At 35.2% G+C, this 25,601-nt stretch overlaps 1 protein-coding gene across 8 annotated transcripts in view; it reads left to right on the top strand.

The window, feature by feature from the left end:
• Positions 1-25,601, top strand: part of BLVRA (biliverdin reductase A) — an 82,564-nt gene that overhangs the window by 44,334 nt on the left and 12,629 nt on the right. For 6 of the 8 annotated variants that reach the window (XM_016138061.2, XM_016138058.2, XM_016138062.2 and 3 more), the window contains 3 exons: positions 1,257-1,376; positions 7,722-7,819; positions 25,184-25,291. In XM_016138061.2, coding sequence (XP_015993547.2) covers positions 1,257-1,376; positions 7,722-7,819; positions 25,184-25,291 — 326 coding nt within the window. Of the gene's footprint in view, positions 1-1,256; positions 1,377-7,721; positions 7,820-8,766; positions 15,171-25,183; positions 25,292-25,601 lie in introns of those variants that run through there. The other 2 variants (XM_016138065.2, XM_036231026.1) reach the window with 2 other exon arrangements.

Genomic DNA, 25,601 nt, shown 5'->3' with positions numbered 1-25,601 from the left:
ACCTTCCTTGAATCTCCTACATGTAGGTACCCCAGGACATTTCTCATGTTAGTTTTGTATTGTTATCATATCTGTGTATGTGTGTGTTCCCCTCTCTACCAGACTGTGAGCTCATTATAAGCTGAGGACTTTTATTCGTTCTTTATGATCTTCCCTTTGGTACCTAGCACACAGTAGGCAAACAATAAGTATTGGTGTAATTCAGCAGTGTAGACTTGGTGACCCCCATAGGAAGAAACTTACCATAATGTCCTTTGGGAGCCAAACTTCCCCAAATGCCCTCTGCTTGCTGCAACTTGAGGAGAGCTCTAAGCTGACTGAGAGCCTCTTTCTGGCTGCCTCATTTCCTCTGACATTCATCACAGGAGGATCACTCCACTTTTCCAGCCTCTGCACTGGGGTAGTGCAAATGGCCAGGGCCCTCAGCCCTTTTCAATCAGGAGTCCCTTCTTGCCTTACAGCAGGGAACCCAAACCCTGACCGCAGCCTGTTAGGAACCAGGCACACAGCAGGAGGTGAGTGGCAGGAGAACCAGCGAAATTTCATCTTTCTTTCCAGCTGCTCCCGAGTGCTAGCATCACTACCTCAGCTCCATCTCAGATCATCAGGCATTAATTAGATTCTCATAGGAGCACCTGTCCCTGGTGCTGAAAAGGTTAGAGACTGCTGCTCTATAAGAATCACAAGGCTTGGAGTTCCTGTCTTGCCTCTCCGACTGGTTAGCCATGGCAGCTACTGCCTCTCTGGGCTTTGTCAACTCAGCTATAAAGTAGGCAGTGACATTTGCCTTCCATTGACCATCACAAGGCCATGACATATGTGAGGGAGCTTGAAGTTGCACAACAGTTTGCAGCGTTACTGGATTTGAGTTAGATTCGGTGGCCGTAGTGTTTGGCCTGGTGTGTGGAGCTGGCGGTGACTGCAGAAATCATTTCTCATGAGGTAAAAAGAGAATAGTTTTTTTTTTGTTTTGTTGTTGTTGTTGATTTTTAATTTCAGATATGAAGTAATTCCAAGATTCCCTTATCATACAGTTAGTGATAGTGTTGGCACTCAATGCCAGGTCCCCTGACTTTAACCCTGAGGTTGTTTTTTCCATCCATATAGAAAATGCCCTGAATGTGGGAGGATGGAAATTTCTTCATTTCCAAATGCTGATCATCAGGACATTGAGTGAGAGGAGAAAAAGGTGCTCATTTATTCTAAGCCATTGTTCTGCCACTTTTAAGTTCTATTTCTTTGTTATTCTCAAATAGACAAGAGCTCAAGTATATTGATGAAGTACAGCAGATTTCTTTGGAAGATGCTCTTTCCAGCCAAGAGGTTGAAGTTGCTTATATTTGCAGTGAAAGCACAAGCCATGAGGACTACATCAGGTGGGTTTTCAATGTAAGCTTACAGCTAGCTGGCAGGTGGCCTTCCCTTGCACAGTAGTGCAGTACTGTAAAAATGACTGGGCAAGCTGAAGTCTCGCAAAGGGGTCCTAATAATTAGTGGGAAAAATTATAATAGATTTGTGACCTTTAAAATTGTCAAAATATTAAAAACTCTCACTACGGGTTATAAATGTATAAGAAAATGAAAAATATAATAAAGCTAATATTTAGTACACTGCAATTCAAAACATTAAGAATTAAAGTGTTTTATTTATTTGTAAAATATTTATCAAGAATAATTTGAATAGTCATTGCCTTCTACTCATCATGTAACTTAGGATATAGAGCCAGCATCTTTTCTGTGCCTTAGCAAATTATCATAGTCCTTTCTAAGTTTGGATTGGTTTCTAACATTTTATTCTTTGAACATTCAATATTGAGAAATACCTCTGAGAGTTCCTTTAATGTGTTTTTTCTATAACGTAAGTAAGGAGATTGTGATGGCATCAGAAAGGGAAGAGGACGTTGTTTTTAAAGCAAAGTAAGTAAGGTGTCCCTCTCCTTCACCTTTGAATGAAAAGCCTAGAGCCCTTCAAGCATTTACTGGGACTGAGCCTGGAAGGAGGAGCCTCATATATGACCTGGCAGATAACAAGGTTGTGCCAACTGCCTCCTGAATATCAGCTTCCCTTTTAGGTTCTTACATACAGCTGCTAATGTCATCGTACTGATCCTCAGTCATAAACTACTCCCTTTTTATCATGCCGACTGCTGTGTGGACAGAAACACCTTGCTTTGGTTTTCCTTAACATTCTTAGGTACCAGAGTGTGTTTTCTTTAAAAAGTAATCATGCAATTCCCATGCTTATACAGTTAACTTTTGAACAACACAGGTTTGAACTGTACCAGTCCACTTATACATGGATTTCTTAAATAAATAAATTGGAAAATTTTGGAGAGGATTTGAGACAATTTGAAAAAACTTGCAGATAAACTATGTATCCTAGACATACAAGAAAATTAAGAAAATATTAGGTATGTCATGAATGCTTATAATATATGTAGACAGTAGTCTATTTTATCATTTACTACTATTAAATATACACAGATCTATTATAAAAGTCAAAAGTTATCAAAACATACACACACTTATAGGTGGGTGGTACATGGTACCATTTGCAATTGAGAGAAATGTAAACAAATGTAAAGATGCAGTATCAAATCATAATTGCTTAAAATTAACTAGTGTATATAGTGTTACTGTAATAATTTTGTAGCCACTTCATATTGCTTTTGAAGTGAGTGAAAGTATTACAAGTATCCACTTAAAACACTAGCTCATCCCACCAGACTGAAGGAGGTTCTTTCAATAGATAGTTGCCAGCCGTGGCTCGAGCACCATAAGAGGCTTTTCTGGCAGCAACTATCTGACCTTGGCTCACGCTCCACAAGGAGGCTCTTTCAGCAGCAAACAACTGGCCTTAATTTGCATGCCGCAGGAAGCATTTTCACAACCAGCAGCCAGACCTTAGCCTGTGCTACAGTATATCCTGGAGAATTCTTGGGGTCAGCTGGCCTAGGCAGACCATAGCTGGCCTCAGTGTGCTCTGAGCCTTTTGATGAATAGCTCCAGGCTTAGCACTGGCACCAAATCTGAGTCTTCATTAACTTGGTGAAAACCACTTGTCCCATCCTGGTGACTCCCTGAGATCCTGCTTCACCCAACTCACATATAGCATGAGGTTCTTTTACTGGCTGAGGCTTACAGCTAGCTGGCAGGCGTCGTCAGGCCTCAGGGTGCCCTGGGCCTTTTGTGGAGCTACCCCAGTCTGGTACTGGTGGCAGCTGGCCTTGGTTCATAACATGACCTCTCCCATGATCCTCCAGGTCAAGACAGCAATCAACCTTAGATAGCTTTACAGCTCCTACAAGGTAAGCATGGACCATTCATAGGCAGCGGCTGACCTTGACCTACATGAGAGCCAGTCCCCAAAGCCCCAAACCAACCGACCTGGAAGACAGCTTCGGATTATAACAGAGCCCACCTGATTAGCCTCACTGTGGTATAGGCAAAGGGCATTCTCAGTAGGCACCAGAACCTTCTGGGGCTAATCCCCCTCTGCAGGCTAAGACTCCACACAGCGGCTCATGAGCTGTGGATGTGGCCAAATGACACAGCCAGTGAGGCTGAGGGTGAGCCCTACCTACCGACATACCAATAGCAAAAGAAATCAACAAAATGAAAAGCCAGCCTACTGAATGGAAGAGGATATTTGCCTATGATATATCTGATAAGGAGGTAATACCCAAAATTTATAAAGAACTCATACAACTCCACACCAAAAAAAGAAAAGAAAAGAAAAACTCCTGTTAAAAAATTGTCAAAGGACCTGAACAGACATTTCTCCAAAGAGGATATGCGGATGACCAATATAAATGAAAAGATGTTCAGTGTCACAAATATTCAAAGAAATGCAGATTAAAACCATAATTAAATATCAACTCACACCAGTCAGAGTGACCATCAATAATAAATCAAACAAGTGTTGGCAAGGATGTGGAGATAAAGGAATCCTCATAACCTATGATTGGGTTTGCAAACTGGTGCAGCTGCTATAGGAAACAGTTTGGAGGTTTCTCAAAAAATTAAAAATAGAACTACTTTATGATCAATCAATTCCACTTCTGGGTTTTATCCAAAGAAATCCAGAACACTAATTTTAAAAGATACATGCACCTCTAAGTTCAGTACCGCACTAGTTACAATTGCCAAGATACGGAAGCACCCTAAGTACCCACTGACAATCAGATAAAGAAGTGGTACATATATACAATGGTGTATTACTTGTCTATAAAAAAAAAAAGGGAGGGGGAGTTTTAAAATGATCCATCTTCGTTCTAATGTATTTTTCATCATGTGTACTGTGATAATGTAAACCTTGACTAATACCTTTGGACTCTTACAAAGTGCCACTAGTGATGCTGGAACTTCTCTCAACTCAAGAGTCTGAGGAAAGATAGGACATAATAAGAAAAATTTGAATTGCTTGATATATACTTTAGATTGAGAGCTGTCTGCAGTGCCTGCCATTTTTTAATTCATCCAACATAAAGATCATAGTGGAAGAAAAATAGTGAAGCTGCTGCTGCAGCAAGTGTAAAAACCTTATACTTTATGTGAAATACCTTTTTATCATTTATTGAGTGTAGGATTATTTTAGGAAAGGCAAACCCATTGACTCAAAATGCTTCGAGACACAACAAAGTTATTATATGGCAACTTAAAGGAAAAGGAATGTGAAGGATCTAAAGCTGGAGAATTTAATGCCAGAAAAGGAAGGTTTGATAAATTTAGAAAGAGTTTGGCTTATATCTGTCAAGAGAAGCAGCTTCTGACCACTAAGAGGTAGCAGGCAAATTCTGAGATGCCATCAAGAAAATTACAATCACAGAACAGAAAAGATACCTACCTGAAAAGGTTTTTAATGCAGATGAAAGTTTTTTGAGGGGGAAAAAAATGCCACAAAGGACATTATTAGTAAGAGAGAGAGAAGCGAGTGCTAGGATTTAAGGCAGAAAGGGACAGGCTAACTCTACCGATTTGTCCAATTGCAGCCCAGTTTATGATCAGGACTTATACTCATCTATAAAGCTGCTAAGCCCTGAGCCTAGAAGAGAAAAGATAAATATCAGCTACCAGTCTTTTGAGTGTACAAGGTGGTTTGAACAGCAAGAACGCTTTTTCTGGATTGATTCCATTGATGTCTCTGAAGTCAAGTACACTTGCCACTAATGAACTACATTTTAAAATTCTTTTGATATTCAGCAGTGCCTCTGGCCATGAGTTCAACTCCATGAGTTCAATACCAAAGGCATCATTGTAGTCTACTTGCCCCCAAATGCAGTGTCCCTATTTCAGCCTCTAAATCAGGAGTCATAAAAACCTTTAAGGTTCATTACATACAGTACTCTGGAAAGGATTGCCAGCACTATGGAAGAGAACCCCTGTAGAGAGAACATCATGAAAGTATTGAAAGATTATACCATTGAAGATATCATCATTGTTATAGAAAAAGCCATGAAAGCCATCAAGTCTGAAACAATAGATTCTTGCTGGAGAAAACTGCCCAGATGTTATGCATGATTTCATAAGATTTACAAGATGTTATGTATGCATAACTTCATGAGATTACAACAGAGCTAATCAAGACAATTATGAAAGATATGGCAAAAGAGATGGGGTGAAGGGTTTCAAGATATAGATCTTGGAGAAATTCAAAAGCTAATAGACACCACACCAGAAGAATTAACCAAAGACACCTTGATAGAGAAGTGCTTTCAAACCAGTAACAGATGACGAGGAAGACATGTAAGAAGCAATGCTAGAAAACACATTGTTATTAGACAAAATGATATAGGGCTCCAGTTATTTATGACTGCCTTTGACTTCTTTTATGACCTGGACCCTTCTATGACATGGGCACTGAAACTAAAGCAAATGTTAAATCATTGATACCATCAAAAAAAATTCTAGAGATATAAAAGCAAAAACATCAGTCAGTAATTTCTATGTACTTCCATAAATTTACACTGAGTAACTCTCCTGCCTCCCCTTTTACCTCCTCTAATTCTTTCACCTCAGCCACTCCTGAGACAACAAAACCAACTCTTCTTTTTCTTCTAACTCAATGTGAAGATGCCGATGATGAAGACCCGTATGATAATACATTTCCATTTAATGAATAGTAAATAACCATCATGTTGTACAGTTAATAAACTTATCTGTTGTGTATGTGTGTATCTTCACCTGAAAATCTAATAACTGTACAAGAACTATATTAGACTTTGTTGATGTCATCATCGTCATTGTCATATCGCCTAAGTATTCATCATGTAGAATATGGTTTGCAAGATTTGTATGGAAGTGGATAGCCTATACTTATATAATATAAGGTAAATGATACTTAATATGAAATTAATAATGTATTAGTATTTTTACTGTTTTATAACTGCTTTCAAAGACTTATATTACTGTATAATTGGAGAAACTCCCTATCAACCTATCATTATAGGTAAGTGTTCTTTACAAAAATATAACAATGTTTATAATACTTTATTAAGAATATGACTGTAATACTCTATGCCATAAAATTTTTATAATGATTCATTAGTGTATAGGCTAGGCTACTACGAACCAATCATATTGCTGCTTCTTTGTTATCAGTGCATGAATCATTATACCTGTAAATAAATATGGATTTCTTTTTCACATTATATTTTCATTTTTGATGTCTTGTGTTAGTAGTACATATAACATCAACAGTGTTTTCTATCACATAGGATAATATTGATATTGGTACTGACAGATAATTTATCTTGTATATAAGTGATGTAAACTTACAGATTCAATAAATACAGTACAATACTGTAAGGTGTTTTCCTTATTATTTTCTTAATAACATTTTTTCTTTAGTTTACTTTATTGTAAGAACATAGTATGTGATACATATACAAAATATATGTTAATCAACTTTGTTATTGATAAGGCTTCCAGTCAGTGGTAGACTATTAATAGTTAAGTTTTGGGAGAGTCAAAGGTTATATGCTGATTTTCAACTTTGTGGTTGCTCAGTGCCTCTAACACCCACATTGTTCAGAGGTCAACTATAAATGTTTATATCCTGGAATATCTAGAAAATAAAATCCAAACTTCTGAACACAGTATTCTAAGTCCTTCACAGTCAAGCTCCCAACTACTTTTATGACCTCATTTTCCTTTACTCCCTGTAATCAATTCCCGTGCCATGCTGAAATTTATACCATTATCCAAATGAACAGTGCCACAAAATGCCCAAGCCCCTGTATATGCTGCTCAAAATGAAATACCCTCATTTCATTGAACCTGAAAAATGCCTACTTATATTTCAAGAGCAAGTTCAATTGTCATTAGTGAAATCTTTTCAGATTGCCTCAAGCAGAGTTAGCTGTCATTGGTTTTATAGTCTTTATTTATAGTTATCATGTGGTAACAGGCAACTTACCTGTTAATGTGTCTTTATTGCTCCTCCAGAATAACTGGTAACTAGTACCTAGTTGAATATGTGAGTAGATGAGTAAATGAATGTTCAAATTAATGTATAACTATAAAGCCATTGTCTTTACAGTATAGTAGAAAATAATATGAGATACAATTCTTTATCCTCTTGCCTTGACTCTCACTTGCATGACACATTTATACACATTGATTTTTGTTCATTTATAACGTTCTTTACACTGTCTTACAGGACATTTTAGTGAAGTTTATTTGAAATACATTTTCTCTGTACTTTTCTCTTTTTCACATAGGCAGTTCCTTAATGCAGGCAAGCATGTGCTTGTGGAATACCCCATGACTCTGTCTCGAGCAGCAGCTCAGGACTTGTGGGAGCTGGCTGAACAGAAAGGTGATGTATGTTCTGTCTTTTGAGAACACAGACTCTCTTAAAGAGTTGCTGCATCTAAGATTTCTGTAGTATCATCTTTATGCCTTTAAAGTTTAATTCTGTGTCAGATATATTACTGGTTCTAAGGTGTTCCAGCCCCTTTCCCTTTCATTACTGTAGGCACATATTAAGGGATGTGTGGAGAACCAACAGGATAGGGGGCTGGGTGGTAATTTGCAAACTTTTGTTTGAGACTTACCAGCTTCTTTTACTCTAATTAAAATATGAATCAGTTTCTATCTATGCTAGTATCATGATATTGTTTTAGTTACAGTCATGTGATATTTGCTAATATAAAAAATGCCCAGATCAGTGTAATTAGTTGTTTTATATGCACATTTATAGTTTTTGTTGTTTCTTAAGAGGAATACTATTTATTAAATATTTTTTGTAGGCCGGAAACTTGGGGATTCTGATAAGCACTACATATGTTATTTTGCTTAATTGTCCTAGAAATCCTTAGAGGTAGGTGTTTTCTCTAGCTTAGGTATGTCCCACAGATTTCTTGCTAATCCATGGCTCAGAGTAGATAAATAATTTGTGCCAGGTCACAAAGCTAGTAACATGACTACTAGATGGGAGATGGAGATGTGAATTAAGTCCTTAAGGACTCTGAAGTCCACATTTGTTCTTCTGAATCATCTTGCCCTCCAGAGATTTTTATAGTAATTGGACAAGTATCTTTACGGAGGCAACTAGAATTAAGTGGAATGTTTAGGGATTAAAGGAGCTAGTTATGAAAATAAAGTCACACTCTTTTTTTTTCAACATTTTCTATTGAAAATATTTAATATATGAACAAAATATGGTGAACAATTATAATGAAAATCACTAAAGAAAGCACCTTGTGGTTATTACCAATGTAGACTTATCACACTTTATTAAAATTCTTGATTGTCTTTCTCTAGCAGTGGGCTGTACCTTCTGGAGGACGGAGCCCATCTTTCCCCTCTGTAGCTCTAGCAGGTAAACTTAAAAGTCATCCTAGGCATTCACTAGATGTTTGTTGAATGAAAAGATGGATGAATTACTATTGAAGTGAGTGAGAGGATTGAGGAGCTTTGGGACTGTTACCTTTTTATAATATTTCTCATGGCACATATATCCATGAATTAAGTACAAGATTCCAAAATATGTCCCACAGATTTCCTGCTAATTGCAAAGAAAAAAAAAAAGTCTCTTTACAATAAAGAGCTCTGCTGTTACCATCCTAACCAAATGATTGATAATGTAAATCATTCTGAGATTATAAGCCATCTGGTGTGACATATATGGCATCAGTCATATAATTGAGATTTAAACCAAACTTTCACTTCATGGGAAACATAGGATGAGGGAACAAATTAAATTATACCAATAAAATCAAGCAAGCTAGAATGTAGAATTCTCTACAGGATAATAGGCTAAGTTTCTCCAGAAAGATAATGTCCTGCACATAGTGACTTCCTTCCAAAGAATAGAATGTGGAAAGGAGGGAAGAAGAAACTAGGCAAACACTACCTAAGCCAGGTGATCAAGATCAACATCAACAGCAATGTCATGTCAATAAAATGCACCTTTGATGTGATGTGATATGATAAGAATGGCCCATTACCTCTAGATTTCCTTTCTAAAACATGTAACTACGGTCTGAGAAAAGAGGATCAGAAGAATTCCAGTTGAGGGGCATTCTACAAAATACACGACCAGTACTCTTTAAAATTGTCAAGGTCATGCAAAAACAAGGAAAATTTTATAAACTTTCCAACTCAGCAGACTAAGGAGACATGATGACTAAGTGTAATGCAGTATCCTGAGACAGAAAAAACACACTAGGTAAAAACTAAGGAAATTTGAAAAAAAAAAAAATGGACCTTATTTAACTTTTTTAAATGAGGGAAAAAGAGAAAATATTAAGGATTGGTATTACATTGGAGCATCGGTATTAGATTCTTAAGCAAACATAATCTGAGTGGATGTGTACGAATCACAAATGACTTTTAAAAAGAAAAACTGTCCTTAAAAATGAAAGTGACCTTTCTTCATTAGTCAAGTATTCATAACTCCTTCTAGAACAATCATTAAGCAGGTTTTACATAATAGTTAACTTTATGTATGAGCCATCTTGCATGATGATAGGGATACCAAAATATGACCCTTGTCCTCCAGGAGCCCACATTGCCAAATGTTCACAACTAGCAGTATTAACTTGCCTGCTGAATGTAAAATTTAAAGGCAACTATAGCATTTACATTGTAGCCTAGGAACTAATAATCTTAATGGGGCATGCCTAAATATTATATCATTTTGGATGGCAAAATTATGGATGCTTTGGGAGCAGTGTCTCAAGGTGGTAGAATAAGAAGCCCTAGGACCTCATTTGCTCATGGAGACATTGAGTGAACAATACATAGACCAAAATGTCGTAGTGAGAACTTCAAAAACTAGTTAAGTGATTGCAGTACCCCAGGTAAGTACAAAGCCAATGAGAGATGCATTGAAGTGGGTAAGAAAGTCCATTGCATTTGTTTTTCATGTTGCTTTGCAACACCGTTACAGGATGGTCTGATTAATAGAAATAGAAAATTCCATTTGTTTTTCATATTGCTTTGCAACACTGTTACAGGATGGTCTGATTAATAGAAAATTCCTTCACTTTTGCCTTGGGGGATTAGGGAAGAAGAGAATGGAATGTGTTTATAATGTTCTGGATTTTCAGGGGGCTGCTTGAGGGACAGGTTTCTGTCTTTACTGACTTGGAGTGCTAAAGGAAATGGTGATATACTTTAGATGCCAAGCTGGGGACTGTTGAGAACAAGGTGAGTACTCTGGCTTGAGACACCACCAGAGAAGCTGCAGTACTACAAATAGACACCAGGAGGAGCAAGGGACTACAGGTTTATGAGAACAGGGGCAAGCCTCTTTAGTTTAGAAATTATACATGTAAACACAGAGATGACACATTCTCAGAAAAAGTTTCATAGTCCCTCAGAATTTCTTGCCTGACGAAGTGGTGAAGGTCTTCTTTACAAAGGTACTCTGGAAAGACTGGGAGAGGTGGCTGTTTTTTCCAATATTCAAACCTCAACAAATACAAAAGAAGCTATGGAGGAAAAAAAGGGACAAAATATCTGCAAGAATATACAGACAATAGTTTACAAAATGGCATTAGTAAGTCTTTTTCTATCAGAAACTCAAGTGTAAATGGATTGAAGTCCCCAAACAAACGACATAGATTGTCTCAATGGATAAAAACAAGGACCAACTATATACTATCTACAAGAGACTTTAGATATAAAGACACACATGGAGTAAAACTAAAAGGATAGGAAAAGATATTTTTTGAAAATTTTAGAAGAGAAAAAAGATGGCCATACTTTTATCAATCAAAATAGGCTTTAAGTCAAAAAGTGTCATAAAAGATAAAGGACATTATATAATGATAAAAGTTAGGGTCATTCACTTAACATCAGTTCTCAGATATGGGTATCTAACATCAGAGCTGCCAAATATGTGAAGCTAATATTCACAGAGATGGGGCACAAAAGTAGGAGGAGACTTTAATACCCCACTTTAAGTAATAGATAAGAAAAGTAGGTGGAAGGTCAATAAGGGAAACAGAGGACTTAAACAACAGAAACCATTTGAACCTTACAAATATATACAGATTACACCAACTCATAACAGAAGAGAATACATTCTTCTCAAGTGTGCATGGATCATTCTCCAGGATAAATCACATATAAGCTATAATAAGTCTTAGCAAATTTAAGATCGAAATCATCCCAAGTATCTTTTCAAACACAATGAATTGAAACTAGAAATCAACAGCAGAAGAAAAACTAGAAAAATCCACAAATATGTGAAAATTAAACAACATACTCTTAAACAGCCAATGGGTGAAGGAAAAAATTACAAGAAATTAGAAAATATCTTGAAAAAATGAAAGTAAAATGACCAAAACTTAGGGATATAGTAAAAACACTACTAGGACAGAAATTTATAGTGGTAATTACATTAAGCAGGAATAAAGATCTCAAGTCAGCATCCTAACTTTGTTTTTCAGGGAACCCAAAGAAGACCAAACTAAATAAAAAGTGATCAGAAAAAGAAAATAATGATTAGAATAGAAATAAATTAAATAGAATATAGAAAAACAATAGACAAAAATCAAAGAGGCTAATGGTTTTTAAGAAGATCAACAAAATTGACAAATCATTAGCTAGATTAGGAAGAAAAGAGAAGACTCAAATAAATAAAATGAAATTAAATAATAAAGAAATGAAAGAGGAGACATTACAACAGATGCCGTAGAAATAAATGGATAATAAGAGACTACTGTGAACAATTTTAATCCAGCAATTGGATAACCTAGAATAAATTGATAAATTCCTGCAGACATAAAATATTAAATTATGAAAAAATGCAAATCTGTACAAACCTATGACTAGTAAGGAGATTTAAACAAATCAAAAACCTCTCAACAAGGAAAACCTAGCACCAGATAGCTTCATCGGAGAATTCCAGCAAACATTTATAGAAGAATTATCACCAGTCCTCCTCCGTTTTTTTCAAAAAATTGAAGAGGAAAGAACAGTTTTACACTTAACATAACCCTAATACCAAAGCCAGACAAAGATACCACAAGAAAAGAAAGATACAGACCAATATTCCTGATGAATATAGATGCAGACATTCTCAACAAAATATTAGCAAACCAAATTCAACTGCATATTAAAAGGATTATGCACTATGATCAAATGAGACATTCTTGGAATGTAAGAATTGGTCAACATATAAAAGTCAATGAATGTAATACACAACAACAGAATAAAGGACGAAACCCACATGACCATCTCAGTTGATACAGAAAAAGCATTTGGCAAAATTCAACACCCTTTTATGATAAAAAATATCACTCAATAAAACTAAGAATAGAAGGAAACTATCTCATAATATAGGCCATCATACTCAATGATGAAACACTGAAATCTTTAACATCAGGAAACAAAGTAAGGATGCCCACTTTCACCACTTCTATTAATATGGTACTGCAAGTCGTATTCAGAGCTATCAGACAAGAAAAAGAAATACAAGATATCCAAATCAGAAATAAAGTGAAATTATTTTTGTGTTCAGGTTATATGCTCATATATAGATAACCCTATAGTCTCCACCAAAACACTCAGAATCCACAAATTCAGTAAAGTTGCAGGATATAAAACCAACATATAGAAATCAACTGTGTTTCTATATACTGACAACAAATAATCTGAAAGAGAAATTATGAAAGCAATTCTATTGATAGCATTAAAAAGGAGAAAATACTTGGGAATAAACTTTATCAAGGAGGCAAAAGACTTGTACACCAAAAACTGCAAACATTGCTGAAAGATAGATATTAAGGAAGACACAGATAACTGGAAACACTTCCTGTGTTAATGGGTTGAACAACTTAATAGTGTTAAAATGTCCATACTATCCAAAGCTATCTACAGATTCAGAACAATCCCTATCAAAATATCAATGACATTTTTTTTTGCAGAAATAGAAAATGTTACCCCAAAATTTATATAAGAGACCTCTCATAGTCAAAATAACCTTAATAAGAATGAAGAAATGGGTGGGAGTCCTTACACTTCCTGATTTCAAAACATATCACTAAACTATAGTAATGAAAACAGTGTGGTACTCAAATGAACACATAGTGGAATAGAATAAAATAGGGAGCCCAGAAATAAACCCTTGTATGTGGTCAAATGATCTTTGATAAGGGTGCCAAGACCACACAATGGGGGAATGGACAGTCTTTTCAACATATAGTGTTGGAATAGTGGATATCTATGTGCATAAGAATGATGCTGTATCCTTAGCTTACATCATATTAACTTAAACATGATTAAAGATCTAAATATAAGACTTAAAACTATAAACCTCCTAGAAGAAAACATGTAAAAAGCTTCTGGACATTTGCTATGGCAGTGATTTTTTTAATGTGACACCAAAAGCACAGGCAACAAAAGCAAAAATAGATAAGTGGGATTTTGCACTCAATAAAATTGCTGATTAGCAAATAATTAACAGAGTGAAAAGGCAACCTACAGAAGGGAAGAATGTATTTGTAAATCATATATCTGATAAGAGGTTAACATCTAGATTATATAAAGAACTCTTACCACTCAACAACAGCAACAAAAATAACCTGATTAAAAATTATGCAAAAGATGTACAAATGGCTAATAATTATATGAAAATATACTCAGTATCACTATGATTAGAGAAATGTAAGTCACAATCACAATGTTATATCTCATTAAGCTCATCAGAATGGCCACTATTTAGCAAAAACACAGAAAATAACAGTTGTTAGTGAGGATGTGGGAAAATTGGAGCCCTTGTACAATAATCGTGGGAATATAAAATAGTGCAGCCACTGTGGAAAATATGGAGGTTCCTGGAAAAAAAAATTACAAATAGAATAAACATATAATCCAGCAATCCCACTTCTGGGTATATACTGAAAAGAACTGAAAGGATCTGGAAGAGATACTTGCATACTCATGTTCATAACACATTATTCACAATAGCCAAGAGGTGTAAACAACCCAAATGTTCATTGACAGATGAGTGGATAAAGAAGATGTACAATAGAATATCCTTCAGCCTTAAGAAAGAAGGAAATCCTTCACAAACTACAACATGGAAGAACCTTGAGGTCATTATAATAAGTGAGATAAGCCAGCCACAGAAAGACAAGTGAAGTATTTAGGCAAATGCATAGAAACAAAATAGAATGATGGTTGCTGGGGGACAAGGGGAAGTGGATTTGGAGAGGTCTTGCTCAGTAGGAATAGAGTTTCAGTTTTGCAAGATAAAAAAGTTCTATAGATCTTTTGTACAATAGAGTGAATTTAGTTAACACTGCTTTACTGTATATTTTAAAATTGTTAATATGGTAAATTTTATGTTATATATTTTTACTACAACTAAACTAAATAAGTTTAGAAGAGTGAGGGCAGTAAAAGTTGAAGAGAGAGGATTTTAACTCAAGTGGAATGGCTCCAGATGCAACGTTATTAAAAGCTATTTGGAAGTCAAAATATCTATAGAACATTAAAAAGTACAAATATTTTGTAAATATTATTTTATAGATGTATGGGAAAAACTTTCTGTACAGAAGTGTTTATGCCTACATTATACGAGCAAATAAGAGGTGAGCAAATTGGGTATTCAATAGTAAGAGAATGGTTAATGATTAATTGTGGTATATTCATCAGGTGGAATACTGTGCAGGCTCTAAAAATCATGAAGATTCTTCTTGTCATAATAGAAGGTACATTATACATAACTAAGTTCGAAATGAAAATTACAAATCTATAGCATTTTTAAGAAAAAGACATGTATGGACAACTTGTTTAGTAGTAGTTATTTCTTGGTAGTGGCATTTTAGGTGATTTTATTTTTTTGTATGTTATGTATTTTCATGTTTTCCGTAATGAGCATAATTTGCTTTATAATAGTAAAGCAAATAGAAATATCAAATAAAACAATTTAAAAAATTAAGAGTGGCATCAGAAGCATGGAAGAGTGAGGGATCTCCTCAGATCTATCCCCTTCAAATAAAAATAAGCTGAATATATAAAACTCAGCAAATAACTCCCGACCTGCACACAAGCACGTCTAAGAGATCTGTTAGTCAGAGCTTCAAAAGGTCAGAACCCCATGAGTCTGGGGGGGTATATTAGGAAGAATAGAGAAGCTGGCATATACAGCTGGAGCTCCTGCAGAAGTAGGGAGAGGGGAGAAGTTGTGGCTGTTTCCCCAAACAGTCCTGCCTGCGGGATCGTAGTGTTCTACACAGCAGATCCCATGGATCAGGGCAGAAATCAGAGCAGGAACTAGTGCAGAGGGGCAGCAGCTGTGTCTTAGCAGCCACCACTGCCAAGTGGGAGGCTGAGATATGGACCCTGACATTGCGTGCCCCCCCTCCCCACACACACATCAACCCAGCGCACACCCTCCTCCTACTTCATATCCTCCCAGACTTAGCACTATGGAGCCTCAGGGAAATTTGTACAACTAGTACAGAAACATAAACCACAGCCGGTACCACAGCCAGGTGCTGGGACCAAGGGGCTCAGGTCATGGATCAAATACATAGTATGTTTGGGGGAAAAAAAAAAAAAACATTCTTAGCCTCAACAGAGATATCCAAGGGCTTGGACACCACATACTAGAAATCAAAAGCAATGCCCCTTATCAACTGGTTAAAGAGGAACTTTGTATAATCTTTTTGGAGGAAAAAAAGCAGAGTACACACCAATTAATGCCCAGGTAGAGAAATAGTTCATCAAACACCATGAATAAACAAGGTGACAAGGCAGTTCAGAAAGAAAGAGAAAAATCTCTAGAAAATAAGCTTAAAGACACGGAAATATACAATCTAAATGACAGAGAATTCACGATTGTACTTCTGAAAAAACTTACTGAGATGCAAGATAAAGACAGTTCCAAGAACTGTGAATCAAGATAGACCAGAAAAATGAGTTTTTTTGTTTTTGTTTTTTCTTTTTTGTTTTTTTTGTTTTTTATCAAGGAGATTGAAACCCTTAGGAAGAACCAAATAGAACTTCTGGAGATGAGGAACACATTAAAAGAGATGAAGAATGAAATAGCAAGCTTGGGAAATAGAGCTCACCACATGGAGGAATGCATCAGTAATATCTACGAAAAAATCTAGGAATGACTCGGAAGGAAGAATAGAGATCTGAAAATAAAAAAAAAAAAATAGAAAAGCTATACAAGAATTATCTGACACCATCAGGAAAAGCAACCTAAGAATAAGAATAATGGATATACCAGAAGGAGAAGGGAACTGAGAGCATGTTTAAACAAATAGTTAACAAGAATTTCCCAAATCCAAAGAATAAGCTGGATCTTCAAACCCAAAAACCTAAAAGAACACCCAAGTATCTCAACCCCAAAAGGCCTTTACTAAGACCTTTTGAAGGAATTCTCAGGGAAACCAGGAAAAAGAAAACAGTAACCTATAAATAAAAAAACCATCAGACTATTTTCAGTCTTCTCAGTACAAACCTTATAGGCAAGAAAGGAGTGGAACCAAATATTCAAACTATTAAGTGAAAGGAATTATCAGCCAAGGATTATATATCCAGTAAGGCTCTCCTTTAGATATGAAGGAGAAATAAAGACCTTTAGAGACCTACAAAAGTTGAGAGAATTCTCCAATACAAGGCCTGCATTACATGAAATACTGGAGGGAGTTATCCCGCCTGAGACAAAAGGACAAAAAATACATAACTGTTAGACAACCAACAGGCAGAAAAAAGTAAGATATTGCAACCCTTATTAATAACAGGGTATTAAAATTTAAACATTAAGAAGATAATTGCTATTGCATTTTAGAAATGAATTTAGAGCATACGTAGGAACAATTTGAGACAACTGTAACAAAAAGGGGAGAAAGCAAAGATCCAAATTTGCAAAGGGGTATGGAGGTAAGGCACACACAGAGAAAACTGATATACACACACATACACATATATACTATATTTTTCATAATAGTTACCACACACCAAAGACCCAGAACTGAGATACACAACATGAAACAAGAAGGACCAGTGGGAAAATCCACAAAACCCCACCAAATTAAAATGACAGACAGAAATACAAGGACAAAGAAACAGTGGAAACCAGAGCTACCAGAAGACAAAAGATAAAATGGCTATAGGAAAATCTCATATTTCAGTAATCACCCTAAATATAAATGGAATTAACTCAACAATAAAAAGGTACATAGTAGCAGATCGGATTAAAAAAACAGAACTCAATCATATGCTGCCTGCAAGGGACACATCTCATTTCCAAATACAAATATAGACTCGAAAGGATGGGAAAAAATCCAAGCAAATGACATTCAGAGAAAAGTGAGGGTAGCCATACTATATGGGTCAAAATGGAGTTCAAGATAAAAACGGTAAAGAGATACTGAGGGACAGGTCATAATGATAAAGGGAACTGTACATCAAGAAGACATAACACTTATTAATATCTATGTTCCAAATCAGGGAGCCCCAAAATTTATTTAAAAAATTACTAACAAAGAGAGAAACTATAATAGTAGGGAACCTAAGTACTCCACTATCACATATGGATAGGTCATTCAAGCAGAAAACCAATAAGGAAATAACATCTTTAAATGATATATTAGACCAACTGGATATACCTGAAATTTATAGAGCCTTTCATCCCAAAACATCTGCTTATTCATTCTTCTCTACTGCACATGGAACATTCTCAAAGATTGAGCACATTCTGGAACACATAAGTGGCCTCAGCAAATGTAAGAGACTTGAATTCATACCAACCATATTCTCTGATTGTAATGCTTTGAAGCTGGAGATCAACTATAAAAAGAAAGCAGGAAGAAACACAATGCATGGAGATTAAACAACATGCTACTGAAGAATAACTGGGTCAAACAAGAAATAAAAAGATCAAGAGATACATAGAAATGAATGGTAATAATAGTATCATAGCTTTGGGGACATGACAAAAGCAGTAATAAGAGGAAAGTTCATATCATTACAGGCCTATCTCAAAAAACTAAAATGAGTCCAAATAAACAACCTAACGCTTCATCTTTAAAAAACTAGAAAAGGAAGAACTAATGAAGCCTAAAGTCAGAAGTAGGAAAGAAATAATCAAAATTAAAGTGGAATTAATTGAAATAAAAAACAAACAAGAAAATTAGAAAAAAATAAATGCAACGAAGACCTGGCTCTTTGAGATTAATAAAATTGACAAACCCCTTGCTAGACTCACTAAAGAAAAAGAGAAAGAACAGAAATAAACAAAATCAGGGATGAAAGAGGAGAAATTATGGCAGACACTGCAGAAATATGAAGTGCTATACAAAATACTATGAAAAACTATATAATGCCAAATTTAATAACCTAGAAAAATGAATCAGTATTTAGAAAGATACATTCTTCCTAGACTGGCTCATGAAAAACCAAAAAATCTAAATAGTCTGATCAGCAGTATGGAAATTGAAACAATCATCAAAAACCTCCCAAAGAGGATATGTCCAGGAACAGGTGATTTCACCAGTGAATTCTACTAAACATTCAAAGAAGATTTAATACCTATCCTTCTCAAATGCTTCCAAGAAATCGAAGAAGAGGAAATACTACCTAACTCATTTTATGAAGCCAGCACTACTCTGAGAATACTTTACCCAGGAAAACTGTTCTTCAGAAGTGAATGAGAGATAGACTCTCCTAGACAAATAAACTCTGAAGGAATTTTCCACTTGCTTTATAAGAAATGCTAAAGGGGGTTCTTTGACCTCAACTGAACTGATGCTGACTAGTAACATGAAAATATATGAATGTATAAAATTCAGTGATGAAGATCAAATTTCAAATAGAGTCAAATACAAAATACTCTAATACTGCAATGGTACTTTGTAAATCACTTTGAAGTCTAGTATGCAGGTTAAAAGATAAGTGTTACAGCTATAATATTTTGTAATGAATAGACACTATTAAAAGGTGTAAATTGAGACATAATGGGGAGATGAGTAAATTTGTACAATTTTTTTATGCAATTGAAATTGCTCTTAGCTTAAAATAGACTTTTATAACTATAAGTTATATTATGAAAATCTCATGGTAATAACAAAGAAAAAACCTGTTTGAAGAAACAGTGATGGAAAACTTCTCTAATCTGTAGAGAGAAATACAACCTCAGGAAGTTCAGAGAATCCCAAACACGATGAATCCAAAGAGGCCCATACCAAGACACATCATAATTAAAATGCCAAGAGTTAAATTAGAATGGTAGTTATCTGGGCTGGGAGGGAAGGGAGAATATAGTGATGTAAGTCAAAAAGTACAAATTTTCAAAGAGAGAATCTTAAAAGTAGCAAGAGAAAAGCAATTATTACACACAGGGGAATGTCCATAATATTGTCAGCTGATTTCTCGACAGAAAGTTTACAGACCAGAATGGCTTAGCACAAAATGTTCAAAGTGATGGAAACCTATGACCTACAACCAAGATTACTTTACTCAACAAAGTTTTCATTTAGAATTGAAGGGCAGATAAAGAGCTTCACAGACAAGAAAAAGCTAAAGGAGTTTGTCACCACTAAGCCAGTATTACAGAAAATGTTGGAGATACTTCTTTAAGAAGAAAAAAAATATGTATCAAATGTCTAAATAAATAATGGAAACATGAAAAAAAAAAAAAACAACAACACTTGGGGGCTTGGACACCCCTGAGGAGACATTATCTGACTGCTAAGAAAGTCTTCTCTGCTTTTCTCTAGTGAGGAACCTGAGGTGAGGGGAAGGGAAGCATGGATGGGTAGGAGTGGATGCACCAGCCAGAGGGCGCCTGTCTGTGGCTGAAGGAGGTGCTTTTGGAGCAGTGATAGCCAACATCTCACTTACAGTTTCCTTTTCTATGTTATAATACTCTCATGGTGACTTCTACAACATCACTGTGATCTGTTCACCTCTACCCTCCAATTGCAGCTTTGGGCAATTAAGGGAGGGAATGTGTCTATAATTTGATGCAAACCAGAGTATAGATAGCCATAGCAGCAGAAGTAGATAGAGAAGGGAGGAGGAAATGATGGGGAGCCCAAGCCATCTTAGAGCTCAGAGAAGGTGGTGACATAGCAGGCATAGGTACTACTTCACACAGTTTTTAGAAACAGTGAGTGGATTTCCTGCAGATCACAGAATTGAGGCATGGGTTGCTTTATTGGGCTAACAAATCAAACAGTTATCCTAGAAGGCTGAACACTTTTTATACAGTTAAATTGAGAAATTAGCATGGTTCTGGGCACATTGAATATACTAAAAAATATTTGCTAAATTGCATGCATGTGTGGATGGATAAATGAATGATAAATAATGAATAAATGAATGAAAAGTTTGCTTCAAAAAAAAAAAAGACAAGTGTTGACAAGGATGTGGAGAAAAGGGAACCTTGGTGCACTGTTGGTTGGGATGCAAATTGATGCAGCCAACAGTTTGGTGGGTCTTCAAAAAATTAAAAAAGAACTGCCATATGATCCAGCAATTCCACTCCTAGGTGTATATCCAATGGAATTTAAATCATTTTATTGAAGTGATATATGCACCCTCGTGCTTATCGCAGCATTGTTCACACAATAGCTAAGGGATGGAAACAACTTAAATGTCCTTTGATGGAGGAAAGGATAAAGAAAATGTGGCATATGTTAATATAATGTGATATTATTTGATCATGAGAAAGAAGGAAATCTTGCCATTTGCAACAACATGAATGAACCTGGAGCGCATTTTGCTAAAAAGGCCAGTTAGAGAAAGACAAATATCTTATGGTTTCTTTTATGTGTAGAATCATAAAACAAACAAACAAAAACCTCATAGAAACAGAAATTATAATGGTACTTACCTGGGCTGGGAAAGAAGGGAGAATATAGCAATGTAAGTCAGTTATAAGAATGAGTTCTGAGAATCTAATGTACATCATGGTGATGATAGTTAGTCAGATAGTTCTGTATACTTGAAAGTTCCTGAGAGCAGACCTTAAGCATTCTCACCACACACACACAAAAGTAATTAACTATGTTAGATAATATAGTGTTAAGTATCTTGATCTTGGTAATCATTTCTCAATGTGTATGTGTACCAAATCATCATGTATATGTATATAAAGTCAACCTGTCATACACATTAAATATGTACAATTATATTTGTCAGTTATTCTTCAATTTAAAAAATGAAAAATTATGAGGAAATTAGCATAGATTCAGACTCCATTCACATTTTCCAAGTTTTCCCAGTAACAGTCTTTATAGCAAAATGATTTAGTCCAGAATCATATATAGTTTTCAGTTGGCATTTCATTTTCAAATTTTATGTTATTTTATTTTTATTTATTTTTTAATTTAATTTATTTTTAATTTATTTAATTTATTTTTTATGGTGACATTGGTTAACTATATCTGGTAAATTTCAGTTGTACATTTTTAACAATAAGGCGCATATATATATATATATATATATATATATATATATATGCCTTACACATTGTGTGTTCACCTCCCATAATTAGATTTCTTTCTGTCAGCACATACTTGACCCTTTTTACCCCATGTACCTCCCACCTTCCCCCTCCCCTCTTCCCTCTAGTAACCTCTAGCCTATTGTTCATGTCCATAATGACATGTCATTATTAACCTCTGCTCTGGACAGTTCCTCAGTCTTTCCTTGGTGTTTAGAAAGATCACAGGTCAGTTATTTTGTAGAAAGTTCCTAAATTTGTGTTTGCTTGATGTTTCTTTATGATTATATTTGAGGTATGCATTTTTCATAGAAATATAGAAGTGGTTTTGTGTTCTTTGTGCTGGGTCTTATCAGGAGCTATCCAATTTCAATTCATCCATTACTTATGATACAATTTGTTTAAAGTGTAGGCTTTAAACAAGTAAATTAGATTTTATGGAAGAGTTTACATTCCTGAAAAAAGAAGTGATGGGTAAAGACTTGTTGAAAGGATCTCTTCTCTTCACAGGTCAGTTTTAGGTGGGATTGCAAGTCTCGTGTCAGTGGTGAGTCCAAGATGCTAGCTGGGTTCTTTCCTAGCTCTCTAGGATGTGAGCTTGGGTTTATTTCTCCTAAAGATTCTGTGAGAGCCTGTTTTATTTTTTTTTAATATCGCCACGAACAGTGAAAATATCTATTTTTCTTCTTTCCTCAAATGTGATTGAACTATTTGGTGGGCCTTGGGTAAAAAGTGTGTTAGAAATCTTAAGCATGATTATGCTTCTGTCCCAATCTACTAAGTAAAATTTTCCCTCGTGAAATCTCAACAAACTAGAGATTATTTTTTCTATAGGAGGTTGAAAATGAAATATCTCTTTTAAAAAGTACTGAGAAAAAGGTTCTTGGAAGGGAGAACATACTTGCTAGGATTTCCAATGAAAGTTATTTTTTTCCCCTTGTAATTAATGATTATGTTGTGAGGAGGTTGTTTGAAAGTTGGTAAATATCTACTATTTATCACTTTCTGATTATTAATTTCTTAATATTAGTATGAATTTATGGCTTCCTTTTTTAATTCAATGGACTATAATTCATTTTCATTATTTGATGTTCAAATTCTTTCATATTTGGTCAATGAGGACCTCTTCTGGCTTTTTGTGTCATTTTGTTATATTTCCATTATTCTTTGAGCAGTTCCTTGCTTTCTGATATAAATGGTTTATTTTTATTATATGCTTTCTCTGCCTCAGCCCTGAAATTAGCCATTTTTTCAAGGACCTCTAGCTTATTTGGTGGTGAATGGTATTTTTTTTTATTAATTCTTTTTAAAATTGAGATATATTGGTTTGAGGCATACAAAATAATGGTTTGATATTTGTTTATATTATGAAATGATCATTACAATAAGTCTAGTTAACATTTAGCACTACACATAATTACAATTTTATTCTTTTTTATGAAAACTTGTAAGACCTACTCTCTTAGCAACTTCCAAATATACAGTTTAGTACTAATTATAGTTGTCATGCTATAATGGCATCCCAGGACTTATTTATTTTAAAACTGGAAGATTGTACTTTTTGACTACCTTCACCTATTTTGCCCATCTCTCAGCAACCACTCATCTCTTCTCTATACCTATGAGGTTTTTCGTTCCTTTTTTTAATTAGATTTCATATATAGGTGAGGTCACATAGTACTTGTTTTTCTCTGTCTGACTTACTTTACTTAGCATAATGCCTTCAAGGTCCATACTATCTCAAGTGGCAAGGTTTCCTTTTTATGGTTAAATAATATTCCATTTATGTATACCACATTTTTTTGTAATCCACTTGGGCATTTAGGTTGTTTCCATGTCTTGTCTACTGTAAATAAAGCTGCAGTGAACATAGGGGTTCATATATCTTTTGAATTCATGTTCCTGTTTCTTTCAGATAAATATCCAGAAGTGGAATTGATGGATCATGTGGTAGTTCTATGATTGGTTTTTTGAGGAAACTCCATACTGTTTTTCATAGTGGCTGCATCAATTTATAGTCCCATCAAAAGTGAAGTAAATGATATTTTGATGCCAAGATTTGTATATTAGGTGTGCTCATTGCTTTTGAGGTATCTCTGCTTCTAAATTCTTTCATTGAAGAGACATGGGAACATATGTATATAAATTTGTGTGCTTGAGTGTATATATGTTTATACCTTGGTTGTTGCATGAGCGTATCACAATAGAGCATTGAGTGATTGGTAGAAAAGCAACCAAAGATGCAATTGAAAGGTATAAAGTTGCTTTAATGACCATGGATATGGAAATACATAAATAGAAGTATAGAAATAATGCTAGAGAGACTACAACATACTCTGAAACATGGTTCAACTTCCCAGGTGCCAAGCCTCTCTTCATAAGCATGCACATATGGACAAAATCACCTACAGGGGAGAACTTCTACTTATTGTAAGAAGCTTCATTTGCAACATTTATAGGTTAGGGAATGGGTGAAAGGGATCACACTCTCCCACATATCTTACTCTCTGGAGATTCAGGACGTAGTCTTTGCCTACCCAGTGATGTGCAGAACAAACCCAACACATTGTGCAGTATTTTATGTGAATCTGGGTTAAGCAAAGGCTACTATCCCAGGAATATCTTCTAGTAGCTGATTTCTCTCTGCGTGAAAGTGTAGATCATAACTACACTTGGCACTTAATCACAAAATAGTTTTGGTCAATTATGAAACTTCTGGCCTAGATATGAAAAAGCCACCAGATCAAAAATTTTTAACAGATTTAAAAATTTTCAATTACAGTTGACATACAATATTATATTAGTTTCAGGTATACAGGATAGTGATTAAATGTTCTATTACTTATGAAGTGATCACCCTGATAAATCTAGTACCCATCTGACAAGATACACAGTTATTACAATATTTTTAGCTATATGCCTTATGCTATACCTTACATCCCCATGACTATTTTCTTATTCACTACCCAATCCCCCTCCCATCTGGCAATGTCAAAATATTCTATAACAAATTTCTTTTAGAATCCAAAATATTTTTATAAATTTAAGGTCTTGTCCTCTTTCAAACCTGGATAATATTAAAAAGTTATCTGGTTCTTCCCATTCTTTGAAATAAGAGTAATTTTAATACTTCTTCAATCTCAACAATCCCTTTTCTTCTTCATGTTTCTTAGATTTTTATGCTACACTAGACAGACTCTGGGATGCCCAGTTATATAATTGATGATAACTACCTTTTTTACTCCATTTTCATAATGATAGGGAAAGTCTTGCATGAGGAACACGTGGAACTTTTGATGGAAGAGTTTACATTCCTGAAAAAAGAAGTGATGGGTAAAGACTTGCTGAAAGGATCTCTTCTCTTCACAGGTCAGTTTTAGGTGGGATTGCAAGTCTCGTGTCAGTGGTGAGTCCAAGATGCTAGCTGGGTTCTTTCCTAGCTCTCTAGGATGTGAGCTTGGGTTTATTTCTCCTAAAGATTCTCTGAGGGCCTGTTTGATTCTTTAAATATATCCATAAACAGTGAAAATATCTATTTTTCTTCTTTCCTCAAATGTGATTGAACTATTTGGTGGGCCTTGGGTAAAAAGTGTGTTAGAAATCTTAAGCATGATTATGCTTCTGTCCCAATCTACTAAGTAAAATTTTCCCTCGTGAAATCTCAACAAACTAGAGATTA

Source organism: Rousettus aegyptiacus, unplaced genomic scaffold, assembly GCF_014176215.1.
Source record: "Rousettus aegyptiacus isolate mRouAeg1 unplaced genomic scaffold, mRouAeg1.p scaffold_m13_p_13, whole genome shotgun sequence".
NCBI classification, from domain to species: domain Eukaryota; kingdom Metazoa; phylum Chordata; class Mammalia; order Chiroptera; family Pteropodidae; genus Rousettus; species Rousettus aegyptiacus.
This window is presented reverse-complemented; position numbering and strand designations above follow the sequence as displayed.